This window comes from Helicoverpa zea, chromosome 18 (genome assembly GCF_022581195.2).
Source record: "Helicoverpa zea isolate HzStark_Cry1AcR chromosome 18, ilHelZeax1.1, whole genome shotgun sequence".
NCBI classification, from domain to species: domain Eukaryota; kingdom Metazoa; phylum Arthropoda; class Insecta; order Lepidoptera; family Noctuidae; genus Helicoverpa; species Helicoverpa zea.
In genome coordinates, this window is record NC_061469.1 from 1,526,919 (window position 1) to 1,539,289 (window position 12,371).

The following is a 12,371-nucleotide window of genomic DNA, read 5'->3' on the forward strand; positions in this document are numbered from 1 at the left end:
CAAACACCCCAATTAGAATATTATGTTGTAATCATAATACATACACTGAATTTTTAATTTAACATGTATATGCATTGTTATTTACTAAATTAGTTATACCAATTCTTGGAGAACTTTTTGGTCATACTACTACGCACGGAAATATCGCGCCGCGCGCCGCTCGACTCGACACAACATAACGAAACTACGGAAAAAGCCGACAATACACGAAGTCTTATTACTTTGAGTTACGGTCTATTTGAATTTGTTTTGACTGTACAGGGTTAATATGACAATAATATCCGTAGTTTTAATTATTTTTGGGATAAAAAATTACCTATATTAAAAATGATATAAATCGATTCAGTAAACGATTCTGAACAAACTAATTTCAGGATGTGCGTTAATTAAGTTACATGTTGTATATTTTTCTAATAACATTTCCTAGAAATGGACCAAAAAAAATAACAAATATTAAGATAGTTTTATTATCATCATTGAAAATATGTAAATATTATATAAAATAACAAATATATGGATGTATAGCAAACTGGAAATTACTTATCATATCATACTTAAATTATAAATGCGAACTTTGAATGTTGATTTAAAAAAATGCTTATTATATTGTTAAAGATAAGTATAAATTAAGTAGATTATACATGTGTAAGCAAAACTATACTTATGCTGGATTATTTAATTATTGACAATCAATAGAACAAGCTAATATTAAAATCATTAGTGGCCGGTTTCTAAAAGCACCTTTGCCGGCAGTTAATTTCTTAGTGTTCAATGTCCGTCAGAGGAACCAGCAATAAAATCCCTTACAAGCGATTTATAGGGCGCAAATCTGAGTATTTAATATCAGATTCCTTCTTCGTAGTCTAGTCTAATATCTTGCAAGGAAGAGTGGAGCCCCCTAGGGCTTCGCCGAGGTACTGCGCGACGGCTGCACAGAGAGCCTCTTGTTTAGGTGCGGCGACTACTTGTATGCCGAGAGGAAGTTTGTCGCTGTTCACGCCGAGAGGGATCTGAAGAAAATATAATTATTCATTTTTATTTTACATTTTATAGATATGCAATAAGTTTGAAATGAAATTTGAAATGGAATAAATAAAACCATATATGTACCCGGTAAACACATAATGACAGACAAAGTGATATCATAAAATAGTACATAGGTGAAACTTATTTCAAATAAAATTGATTTTAAATTCTACTAAGTTTACTTTTGTACGAACGAACATTAAAAAAATCGTCTTAATTCACCAAATTAAAGTACCGACGAAATAAGATTTCCACTTGCATATTAAAAACAAATAAAGCTCTCTTACCTGTGCGGCGGGGAATCTGAGTGCGTTAATGACCGCCCAGTAGGCGAAGTTGAAGGGCCTCACTATAGGAGAGTAGTGATACGGCGCCACTGAGGGACTGCTAGGAAATATTAGCACTCCGTCATCGCCTAGGGTTTTCTGAAAATTTATAAATATTATTTATGTGTGTAAAATTGGAGTAAATAGAAATAACTATAGGTATAAATAGAGGTGTGATTTTTGAGTTATGTTATTGTTATTTGATAAAACACATTTTTATAATTTACAATATTGATGGAATCGCTATAAGATCTAATTCTTAATATGATGTTTCTTTTTACAGAGTGTTCACAGCGTTCTTACTTCACTTTTGGAAATCGTGCAACTAGTGCCTCACTGTCCATAAGAACATGCAAAGGCTTTTTGGCTTTGGCATTTTGACTTTGGCTCATGAATTATACTCATAGATATGTCTTGATTTAATAAAAAACACCACAACATAGTTAAATATTTAAAAATAACTCACAATCAAATCCTCCTTGAGTTCGTTAGTAAGCTTCTCAGCCCAGTCCTTGTTGACGGGCGGTAACACCTGGTCATCCAGCAGCTTCATGATAGCCGGGAGAGTGAAGTTCGACATGCCTACTAGCTGGAACAACAAAATATACAGAATTAATATACAGCTTTTTATTCCTGCCCTGTTCCCAATTTTACTTGGGGTCAGCACAATATGTTTATGCTATCATTCAGATTATATAACAAACTAGTTTCCGCCTGTGGCTTCGCCCGCGTGGTGTGTTGATAAAAAGCCTATGTGTTTGTTGGTGATAAAACACCGCACCTTGCGGGGAGCAGGACGACAGACTTGCGGGGAGCAGGACGACAGACTTGCGGGGAGCAGGACGACAGACTTGCGGGGAGCAGGACGACAGACTTGCGGGGAGCAGGACGACAGACTTGCGGGGAGCAGGACGACAGACTTGCGGGGAGCAGGACGACAGACTTGCGGGGAGCAGGACGACAGACTTGCGGGGAGCAGGACGACAGACTTGCGGGGAGCAGGACGACAGACTTGCGGGGAGCAGGACGACAGACTTGCGGGGAGCAGGACGACAGACTTGCGGGGAGCAGGACGACAGACTTGCGGGGAGCAGGACGACAGACTTGCGGGGAGCAGGACGACAGACTTGCGGGGAGCAGGACGACAGACTTGCGGGGAGCAGGACGACAGACTTGCGGGGAGCAGGACGACAGACTTGCGGGGAGCAGGACGACAGACTTGCGGGGAGCAGGACGACAGACTTGCGGGGAGCAGGACGACAGACTTGCGGGGAGCAGGACGACAGACTTGCGGGGAGCAGGACGACAGACTTGCGGGGAGCAGGACGACAGACTTGCGGGGAGCAGGACGACAGACTTGCGGGGAGCAGGACGAGGCGACACACCAGTCACTCATACGACACGGATCATAGGCGCGCGTTTTTATAATCCAATATACGAACCTACCATAGCATACAGTCCGCTATTTTATTTCTACCACCTCTGAGTATCGCCCTTGAGTAGGGGTATTGGGATGCCCGGGTAGCTGGGTTGAGGAGGTCAGATAGGGCAGTCGCTCCTTGTAAAGCACTGGTACTCAGCCGCATTCGGTTAGACTGGAAGCCGACCCCAACATGGTTGGGAAAAGGCTTGGAGATGATGATGAAAGGCGTGCTTGTAAGGCCTAAATGAAATAAATGATTTGACTTCGTTGGGAAAAGCCTAGGCACTCAAGGCAGACTACCTTCTTAGGCAGCTCAGCATAGGCCTTCGCAGCTCCTCGTCCGTTAGTCAGCAGTGAGGCGAAGTCATCTTCCTCGTGCGTCATCCAGTAGCGCCACAGCACGAACATGTAGTTGAAGCCGGCGTGGTAGTAGGGGACAGGCACGTGAGGAGTGGAAGTCGCGTCTTCTGTAAGCTTGGTGATGGCTCTGAAATTTTAATTTTTAATTAAAATTAAAAACATTTTCTAAATAATATGCGTCTCATAGATTTATAATACGCGTCATTTGTTAAAATAGTAGGCGACATAGGCGTCATGACATGGTTGAAATATTAAAATAAAAAGGGACAAACAGGGGCGGATGCCTTAAAAATATTGTGAGCATACTCATTCAATATGGCTGAAAATTCACATTCGTTAAAATTCGGGTACATAATGGAGCACATGAGTTAAGGTAAGGACGTTAGGGAATACATAGGGCCAGAATAAGTTTGACATTATAAGCTGATGAGGGTTTTGAGTATGGCCACTTCGATAGATTCGCAAACAACGTCATTTATTCCCAATCCTCCTATTCCATTTCCTCAATATAAATATTAACTAACAATAGCATGTATTCTCACAAGGTATTCCTAATAACATTGACATCAAATTATTTATTTGCTATAAATGTACGTAAAAAATATGGTTTTAAGTGAAACTAGAGATTGCTATAGCAATGCTACCCACCTGTTCATAGCGCTGCGCAGTTCAGGTGAGATGGGGCTGACGCGCAGATCCTGCGCCGTCTCTACGTAGAAATAGCGCAGTTTCTGAAATATGTTACAAAAATACATAATTACAGATTGGAATAGTGTTAAATTAGATGTAAAAGTGAATAATTGGTATTTTTTTTAATTCATATTTTTAGAAATCGTTTATTTAAAAAAAATGTCTGAAATAGTATGTTTGAATGCGTTTATATCAAAATCTAATTTAGAAATATGCTTTAGTATTAGATAGCCTATTAATCGAAGGAACCTTCTTTTTATCTAGCTACATGAAGTAGATCGTACTTATGGCTGAAAATACACATCACAAACAAACATAAAAACATTATACCAAACAATTCACAATTTAGGTAGGTACTAACCTTAACATCAACAACTCTATCTAGATTCAACTCCTGCACTTTGTCAGCATCGACAATGATCTTGGTGAGCGGTATGAGGTCGGCGCAGTGCGAGCTGACGAGCCCTATCGACGCCATCGACTTCTCCGAGCCCGAGCGGAGAGCTGAGCCTGGGGCCAAAAATATTGACTATATGATTTGAATCTCATACTCTCGTCATTTTACCAAAAAAAAAAGTTATTTTCCCTATTTGAAATATACACAAGTATTAATTCGGAATAATAACGCAATAACATTAGTTTTGATTATAATATTTTTATCTAACCAATCGCTAAATACACCTATAAAATTATTACATCATATAATATAGCTTTATCTATACTGCTATACTAATATACAACGTAATTTTTTGTTTATGCGAAACCTGATACACCTATCTAGTATTTTTATGTAAAGAATCTATGTACGAAATTTCAAAACCGTATCATGAAAGTTATAAGCTTGTTAAGTTACGGGACTGTCCGTAAAAATACATAATCACCACAAAACGCACACATGCCGCGCGACGCGATAGCACTGTGCGCTCGCGCCCGCTATGAACTCGCCGTGACTTGTTGTGCGAGAATAAATACCTATTTGTGGTGTCCAACATTCAAAGTTTTTTAGATAATTTTGGGAAAAAATATAACATGGTGTAAAAACTATTGGAATCGATTCAGTTACTGATTCTGAACAAACTATATTCAGGTTTCGCTCAAACAAAAAATAACGTCGTATAAAGAGGAAAAATTTTTGGAATAGGCATCGGAACTACAAAATCAATTTTAATAATTCTTTCACTGGTAGCTAAACTATCTGCGCTGAACATGGGTCATGTTTTATCCGAGTACGGGAAAAAGTTTCGCCGGGACGCGGTTCAAACCGCGTGGAACTAGTCGTAGAGTTAGTCTCGAAATAAAAGACTTTCAATAAAAAAATAACAATACCATAAAAAGAAGCCGTTGATTTAATACTTTTGTAAAAAGTCAAATCACATCTTTAAAAAGCGCTTACCTTTAAGGCTAGTGTATCCAGAAGTAGGGTTGAGCGCGTACAGTCCGCAGAAGAACGCCGGCATGCGAGTCGAGCCGCCGATGTCCGAGCCTGAAACATGTGTCATACACAAACGTTCCTTTAAACTGCATTTTGGACTTTAAGTTTTATGATTTTAATTATAATTTGCTTGTTAGCCTTCCAGCTTTATCATCTGCCTAGCCTTTTCCCGATCATATTAGGGGCTTCGAGTTTAATCAGATGCAGCTCAGTATCGGTATTTAATGTGTAGTGAGTGCTTTCTAAACAAGTTACTTGAACAAACGACACCTCTTGGTAAGGGACTACTCGTAACGTTTGTCAAAGATGTTGAAGATAAACCAATTTAAAATAGCTTCTGAAACACGAAGTAATTTCTTTCCTGTCATCTTTTTAAGCTATTGCATAGCTTCTATCGCAGGCCTTGAGCGCGGGGACCAAATCCAGAAATTCCGTAACGAAAAAACCTCACGCTCCCCACTCCGACGGGCACGGAGGTGTGGCTTGAAGGCCGTGCATCGTCTGACGTCGTGTCAGTTCGGCAGTCTTCGACACGGCGCTGTGTGTCGTGCGATTACACGTATTGTACGACTTTACGGAACTCGCCCGAATCGAGACGAGCTGCTCCGAAATCGGACGAATACATAATCAGCTGTTTGTGAGAAAGTATATAGGTGTATAAGTATATGTATTTAAGAAAAAATTGTTTTCCTATCGGTCACCACGCTCAAAAAGTGTAACTTGAATTAATATCAAAGAAAAAGAAATACTGTATGAATAAAATAAGTAGATACAGAATGCTATGCAATAGCTTTACCGCTTAAATTCGTAAATAAATAAATAAATAATTCGTTATGTCCCGGTGGTCCGCCCATGCCAAGATAGACCGCAGAGGCAAGGCGTTCTTGAGAACGGTTCGGACCGTGAGTGTGGTAGTAAGACACTACTTTTTGATGGGGGGAAGTACATTACCCTCGTAGTCGTGACAGGCTAGTTTATCAAGTAAAAAAAAATTATCGTCCCACTGCTGGGCTGCGGCCTCCTCTCACACGGAGAAGGATTGAGCGTTAATCACCACGCTTGCTCAATGCGGGTTGGTGATTTTATCAATACCTACATATAATATATTATGTAGTAATATTGCAGTTTATACATACAGAGTGAGATGGGTGTGGCCCGGGCGGCACAGAGGGCAGCCTCCCCGCCGCTGGAGCCGCCGGGTGTTCGGCCCGAGTGGTGCGGGTTGCACGTCTGACCGAACACGTAGTTACGGCTCTCCATCCTGGAAGATGTACATAAAAATATGTTAATCCTAGGTTCCTAATAGTTACATCATTACAGTTACAGACTGTCAAATCTATCTAATCATCATATATCCCTATTTTGTTTGAGGTCGTCGCACCATGTTGTCTACTTCCATTCTCTTCTATCTGCCGTCATCTCACAAGTACCACTCTTCCTAACCACATGCAATCCATCCATCGTTTCTGACTGTCATATCCAACTAAAAATAATACAACTACAAATAAGTCCCTATAGTTTCGAAGAAACTATTTGTTTTAGTTTTGGACGCACTCCGCGTGCTAGTAGTGGTTGTCAGTAGGTAAGGCACTCACCACTTATTGACCTCCGGCACGTTAGTGACAGCCACAGGGATGGCGCCGGCCTCGCGCAGGCGTCGAACACGTTCAGCATCTTCTTGCGCTCGCACGTCGCGCCGGGCGACTAAGCCCAGTGTATGTAGCAAGCCTGATATTGGTGGTAGTCAGTAAGACACTCACCACTTATTGACCTCGGGCAAGTTGGTGACTGACATAGCGATGGCGCCGGCTTGCCACAGCACTTCGCGTCTTCAGAATGGTGGTGGTCACTAAAGCACTCATCACGTATTGACCTCCGGCACGTTGGTGACTGCCACAGGGATGGCGCCAGCTTACCACTGCACACACTTCAAAGCCTAGTAATGGTAGTGGTCATTAAGGCACTCACCACTTATTGACCTCGGGCACATTAGTGACAGCCACAGGGATCGCCCCAGCTTCGCGCAGCCGTCGGATACACTCGGCGTCTTCATGCGCCCGCACGTCGCGCCGGGCGAGTAAGCCTAGTGTATGTAGCAGGCCTGATATTGGTAGTGGTCATTAAGGCACACGCGACTTATTGACCTCGGGCACAATAGTGACTACCACAGGGATGGCGCCAACTTACCACAACACACACTCCACGGCCTAGTAATGGTAGTGGTCATTAAGGCACTCACCACTTAGGTATTGACCTCGGGTACATTGGTGATTGCCACAGGGATGGCCCCAGCCTCGCGTAGCCGTCGCACACACTCTAAATTCTAGCAGTAGCAGTGGTAGCCATTAAAGCACTCACCACTTATTGACCTCGGGTACATTAGTGACAGCCACAGGGATGGCCCCAGCCTCGCGCAGTCGTCGTACACACTCAGCATCTTCATGCGCCCGCACGTCGCGCCGGGCGAGTAAGCCTAGTGTACGTAGCAGGCCTGATATTGGTGGTGGTCATTTAGGCACACACCACTTATTGACATTGGGCACATTAGTGACCGCCACGGGGATGGCACCAGCTTGTCACAGCATCACACTTACTCTGCGTGATACTACTGGCGGTGGTCAATAAGACACTCACCAGTTATTGACCTCGGGCACGTTGGTGACGACGGACACAGGGATAGCGCCAACATGCACCCTGCATTGTAACAGTGATGGTGGTTATTAAGGCACTCACCACTTATTAACCTCAGGCACGTTGGTGACTGCCACAGGGATGGCTCCGGCCTCGCGCAGTCGTCGTACGCATTCAGCGTCTTCATGCGCTCGCACGTCGCGCCGAGCGACTAGACCTAGTGTATGTAGCAGGACTGATATTGGTGGTGGTCATTAAGGCACCTACCACTTATTGACATCGGGCAGATTAGTAACGGCGACGGGGATGGCGCCAGCATGCCACAGCATTCACACTCACTCTGCGTGATACTACTGGGGGTGGTCAATAAGACACTCACCACTTATTGACCTCAGGCACGTTGGTAACGGACACAGGGATAGCGATAAAATACACCCTGCGTTGTAACAGTGATGGTGGTCATTAAAGCACTCACCACTTATTGACCTCGGGAACATTAGTGACGGCCACAGGGATGGCGCCGGCCTCGCGCAGGCGTCGCACGCATTCAGCATCTTCATGCGCTCGCACGTCACGCCGGGCGACTAAGCCCAGTGTATGTAGCAGGCCTGTTATTGCATGGCTTTCTTTTGTTGTGAATGGGACGCCTGGAAAAAAACAAATAAATAAATAAATTATTTATTGACATAAGAGAACCGTTACAAAATAAAATTCCCTAACATCCGCACTAGTATAAACTGTGTTGCAAATTCTATAATACTAACTTTATTTTTTATGCTGAACTGGCAGTGGAGAACAAATCAATCTACGAATCAACGTAGACCGAATGAATGTAGTTTAGGGCTTATAAAAAGCCAGTCGTTAGCTTATTAGGTTATTAAAAACTCCGATTAGAAGCTGCCGATAAAAAGATGTTCATGAATAAGCTAATAAATGTATCTAGCTATGTGGTATGCATAATATAGACAGTCAGTTTCATAACAGTTCTTAACTTGGGCTTTTATTTACCCTAACAAATCTAAGAAAATTCATGACCAACAATAATCAAGGATTAGAGTTATCTACTGCACAGTAGAAATATACCTATTAAACGCTATTTTTACAGGAACATTTCTCCAACAAAATAACTATAAAAATAATATATCCATCTAATTACACATCCAATTAGTGATAAAGCACTAATTAGCTGTATAATAAATGATATAATTGCCAACTTTCTACCACACAGAGGCTTGCTATCGGGGCCACAGTCACTTTCATAGAAACATATTCATAACGGACTGAAAGTAAATCACAATTAAATCTGCCGTTGCCTGTTCGCGAAAAACTAAAAACCTATTAAACGTTTTTGTATACAATTGTCACAATTAGGTAGAGGCAGAGGCATTGATGAGGAAGGTATACCTATATGTTTTTACTTTTCGAAGATGGGACGGTCAAGCTAGCCTTTTAATGAAATTCTCAAATAATCTGTAAGTATGTCTGTTTGTCATGCTTTTACGTTAAAAAATCAGAAAAGAATGGTTTATAAACCTGCATAGAGATGATAGAAAACTGCATGAACTTCAAAAAAACATATTAAATCTATGTATGTACATATTATCTATCAGCCTAATTTGAATATGTTTAAAAGTTTGTGACTGCCTGAAATATGTAGTTTTATCGAAGCGAGCAAAATCGTAATTAACTAAGTAAGCATGTAGGAAGTTGTTATTTACAAGTGTAATTAAAAAGAAATTATATGATTTAACTATTGTAACAAGCGGTTGCGTAAAATGAGAGTTACGGACACTTAATTACACACATTATGTTGCTTGTAAAATTGGCTGAATGTACCTTTCATCATTTCAGTAGGTAGGAAGTAGTAGAAAATTAAAAATAAAAAAAAAAACATTGAAAAATATACTGAAAATATAAATAAACTCGTATTTGGATGTCTGTTACTCTTTTTAGCAAGAACTATGGCACGGATTAAGATGAAACTAAAGTATATAAGCAAATACATACCATACATATATCAAAAAATCATATAAGCCAAAGTTTATCCTGATGAAGGAAGTAGTTCCATCTGGATGGTGGCAAAACCGTGGACTTAGTTTACATCTTGGCTTGAACGCGTAAGTTTTAAAAACGATTGGACCGATATGATGATTTCTTTGAGTGTTATATCTGATAGCCCATTTTTTTAGGGAAGGGATCGTTGGCAAAACTGCGGACGCTGCGCTTTAAATATCAATTAGTTACCCAAAAACGGTTTCTTCTGGAAGTACTCATCAGTAAGTCCTGCCTCAATGAGTTTGTCTACTTCCTGCGCTTCCTTCAGAGCATCATCAAATCTCTCGTCTGTTACCGCGTTTATTATTGGATTTACCTGCAAAGCAATAATCATGAGGTCAAGCAACACTGCGCGGTCGCTCCGTGGATGGGTGACGATCATGACAAGCTTAGTGTCAGAAAGAAATTGGTAAGACCTAGCAGTTATTTCAGCAATAGGTTAGTCAGAAGCCAGAAAGTCTGACATCCAGTCTTACTAAGATGTATCTGGTCACCTAGGTGACTTGATTGAGGAGGTCAGATAGGCACTTGCTACATGGAAAACTGTACCGGTAGACTGCTGCATCCAGTGCAACTGGAAGCCGTTCCTGGCATAGTTTGGGTAATGGATAGGCAGATGATTAAGTTCAAAATTAAATAGTAAATTGCTTTCTATACTTATTTTACCAAACTTTATCTAAATTCTTCCAGCTATTTTACCATAAGGGTTTTACAAAAAAAATCAATCTAAACGTAATAGTTTATGACTTACTTGCTGAATCCTTTCAATGCAAGCCTTAACCAGGTCCTTAGACTTCAACTCCTTATTCCTGATCTTCGCAGCTAATGCCACAGCACTTTCGGCTAACATGGCATGTTTCTTCTCCAAATCTGGTAAGGGTTTCCTCGTTCCCTCCCAGAAGTATCCGTAGATGATGTCGATGACCAGGTCCAGGTATGTTCGGAAGATGAGGAACGCATGTTTCAGCATGTTGGTAGCCATACCCAGGAATATTTTTGTCGGTTTATTTTTGTGATGCTGTTGGATAAAAATGGTAGTGTGTATTAAATCTTGGTGCATTTGTGATAAATGTTCTCATTCAATTTTCAAAGTAAATATGTTGTCGGTGAACTTGGGCTAGAATAAAAATGGAATAAGAGATTTCTTTTTAAAAAAATGTTACTATAAGTTGGCTATAATTCTTGTCACCATTATGGTAATTCAATTTTATAAAATTTTTGTTAGACTTGAACTGTTTGTTCATTAAAACAATATTAACCTTTTGTCAAGTGACATTAACTTTAAGTAGATATGCTAATGTAAAATAATATGCTCATTTTCGGCAGATAAAGCCACTTTGATATACCTATAATGTATTTATTTCAATATCTCACAATCACCTTTATTTATTGAATCAATTTAAACTTATACAATGTTTCATGATAACTATAATCTACAATTTCCCTGAAAAAAATCATAAAATGTATTTTTTTATTATTTTACTTTACTTACCTTGCACAAATATTGAAAATACACCACTCACTGTTCAATACAGAACGTATACTAATCAATATACCACAGATAAAGAAAATACACATTCAATTTTCATAAATTAGTTAACGTATCAACTATATTGAGTAAAAATGAATGCTACTACGCATTTTACAGGAACAAAATAAGTTTAGTAATAAACCCAAGGAGGTCAGTGCAAGCTATGCAACCTCTACTGAAACTGGTTGTAAGAGTAAAGATCAATGCCCTATGCAAGTGCAAGGATAAAAGCAAAAGCTAGGCTAACTTTGTGTTGCTTGCATTGCATGAGACAAGTATTTGCTAAGCCATTTGTTAATGTATGCACATTGTGAGTAATAACGCTTACCTGGATATTTTTCGCTTTTTCGCCGTTCGATATGCTCATTGCTCTCTAATAAATTATGTTAATTAACACAACTCGTTTGTTTTTTGAAACTACAATGAAAAAGATCAGTTCTAATTTCAAATTCGCTGGCGTGTATGTACGCGACGAGGAATGATGTGAAAGGTGCTAGCCATATTAGATGCAAAACTTTCTATTTTATCTCTAAGCTTCATAGAGATATTTCTTGTTTACATAATAATGCGATCGTGGTTCTATCGTTCAAACTTTCATGGTATACTTCTGGAATCAAAGTATCCAGTATTTTACATGAATGTAAATTGTATTTGATTTGATTACATACATTATTATTCTCTATTTTCCAAATTCAAATGTTTGGAGATTATCACAATTTCGTTCCAAAAATAAGAAAAAGTTCGTTCATTTCATATTTCTTGACATTGTTTGGTTTGTTCTGTCAACTATCTGTCAATGTCTCACCGTCTCAAATCTGTCATAATTTCACGGTTCTCTGTTTTCAAAAGAATTATATCGGGTTCTGTTTATTGCAAAATCGCAAGCGTATTTTGTAT

At 40.1% G+C, this 12,371-nt stretch overlaps 1 protein-coding gene across 4 annotated transcripts; it reads right to left on the reverse strand.

Annotated features, from left to right (window-relative positions):
* Nucleotides 1-451: 451 nt before the first annotated feature.
* On the reverse strand, nt 452-12,265 carry LOC124639045 (fatty-acid amide hydrolase 2-A-like). Of its 4 annotated transcripts, XM_047176262.1 has the most exons (13): nt 12,143-12,259; nt 11,803-11,891; nt 10,695-10,961; nt 10,133-10,259; nt 8,364-8,535; nt 6,394-6,518; nt 5,219-5,308; nt 4,187-4,335; nt 3,784-3,866; nt 3,076-3,262; nt 1,819-1,941; nt 1,314-1,451; nt 452-1,010 (listed from the first exon to the last, which is right to left on the reverse strand). In XM_047176262.1, exons 2-13 carry the CDS (start codon nt 11,839-11,841, stop codon nt 864-866), a joined length of 1,647 nt encoding a protein of 548 aa, XP_047032218.1. In that variant the 5' UTR covers nt 11,842-11,891; nt 12,143-12,259; the 3' UTR covers nt 452-863. The 4 variants fall into 4 exon arrangements, with proteins under 4 accessions (XP_047032218.1, XP_047032220.1, XP_047032217.1 ...); XM_047176264.1 differs by lacking the exon at nt 11,803-11,891 and having other exon boundaries at nt 12,143-12,265; XM_047176261.1 differs by lacking the exon at nt 12,143-12,259 and having other exon boundaries at nt 11,803-12,130.
* Between the last annotated feature and the right edge of the window lie 106 nt (nt 12,266-12,371).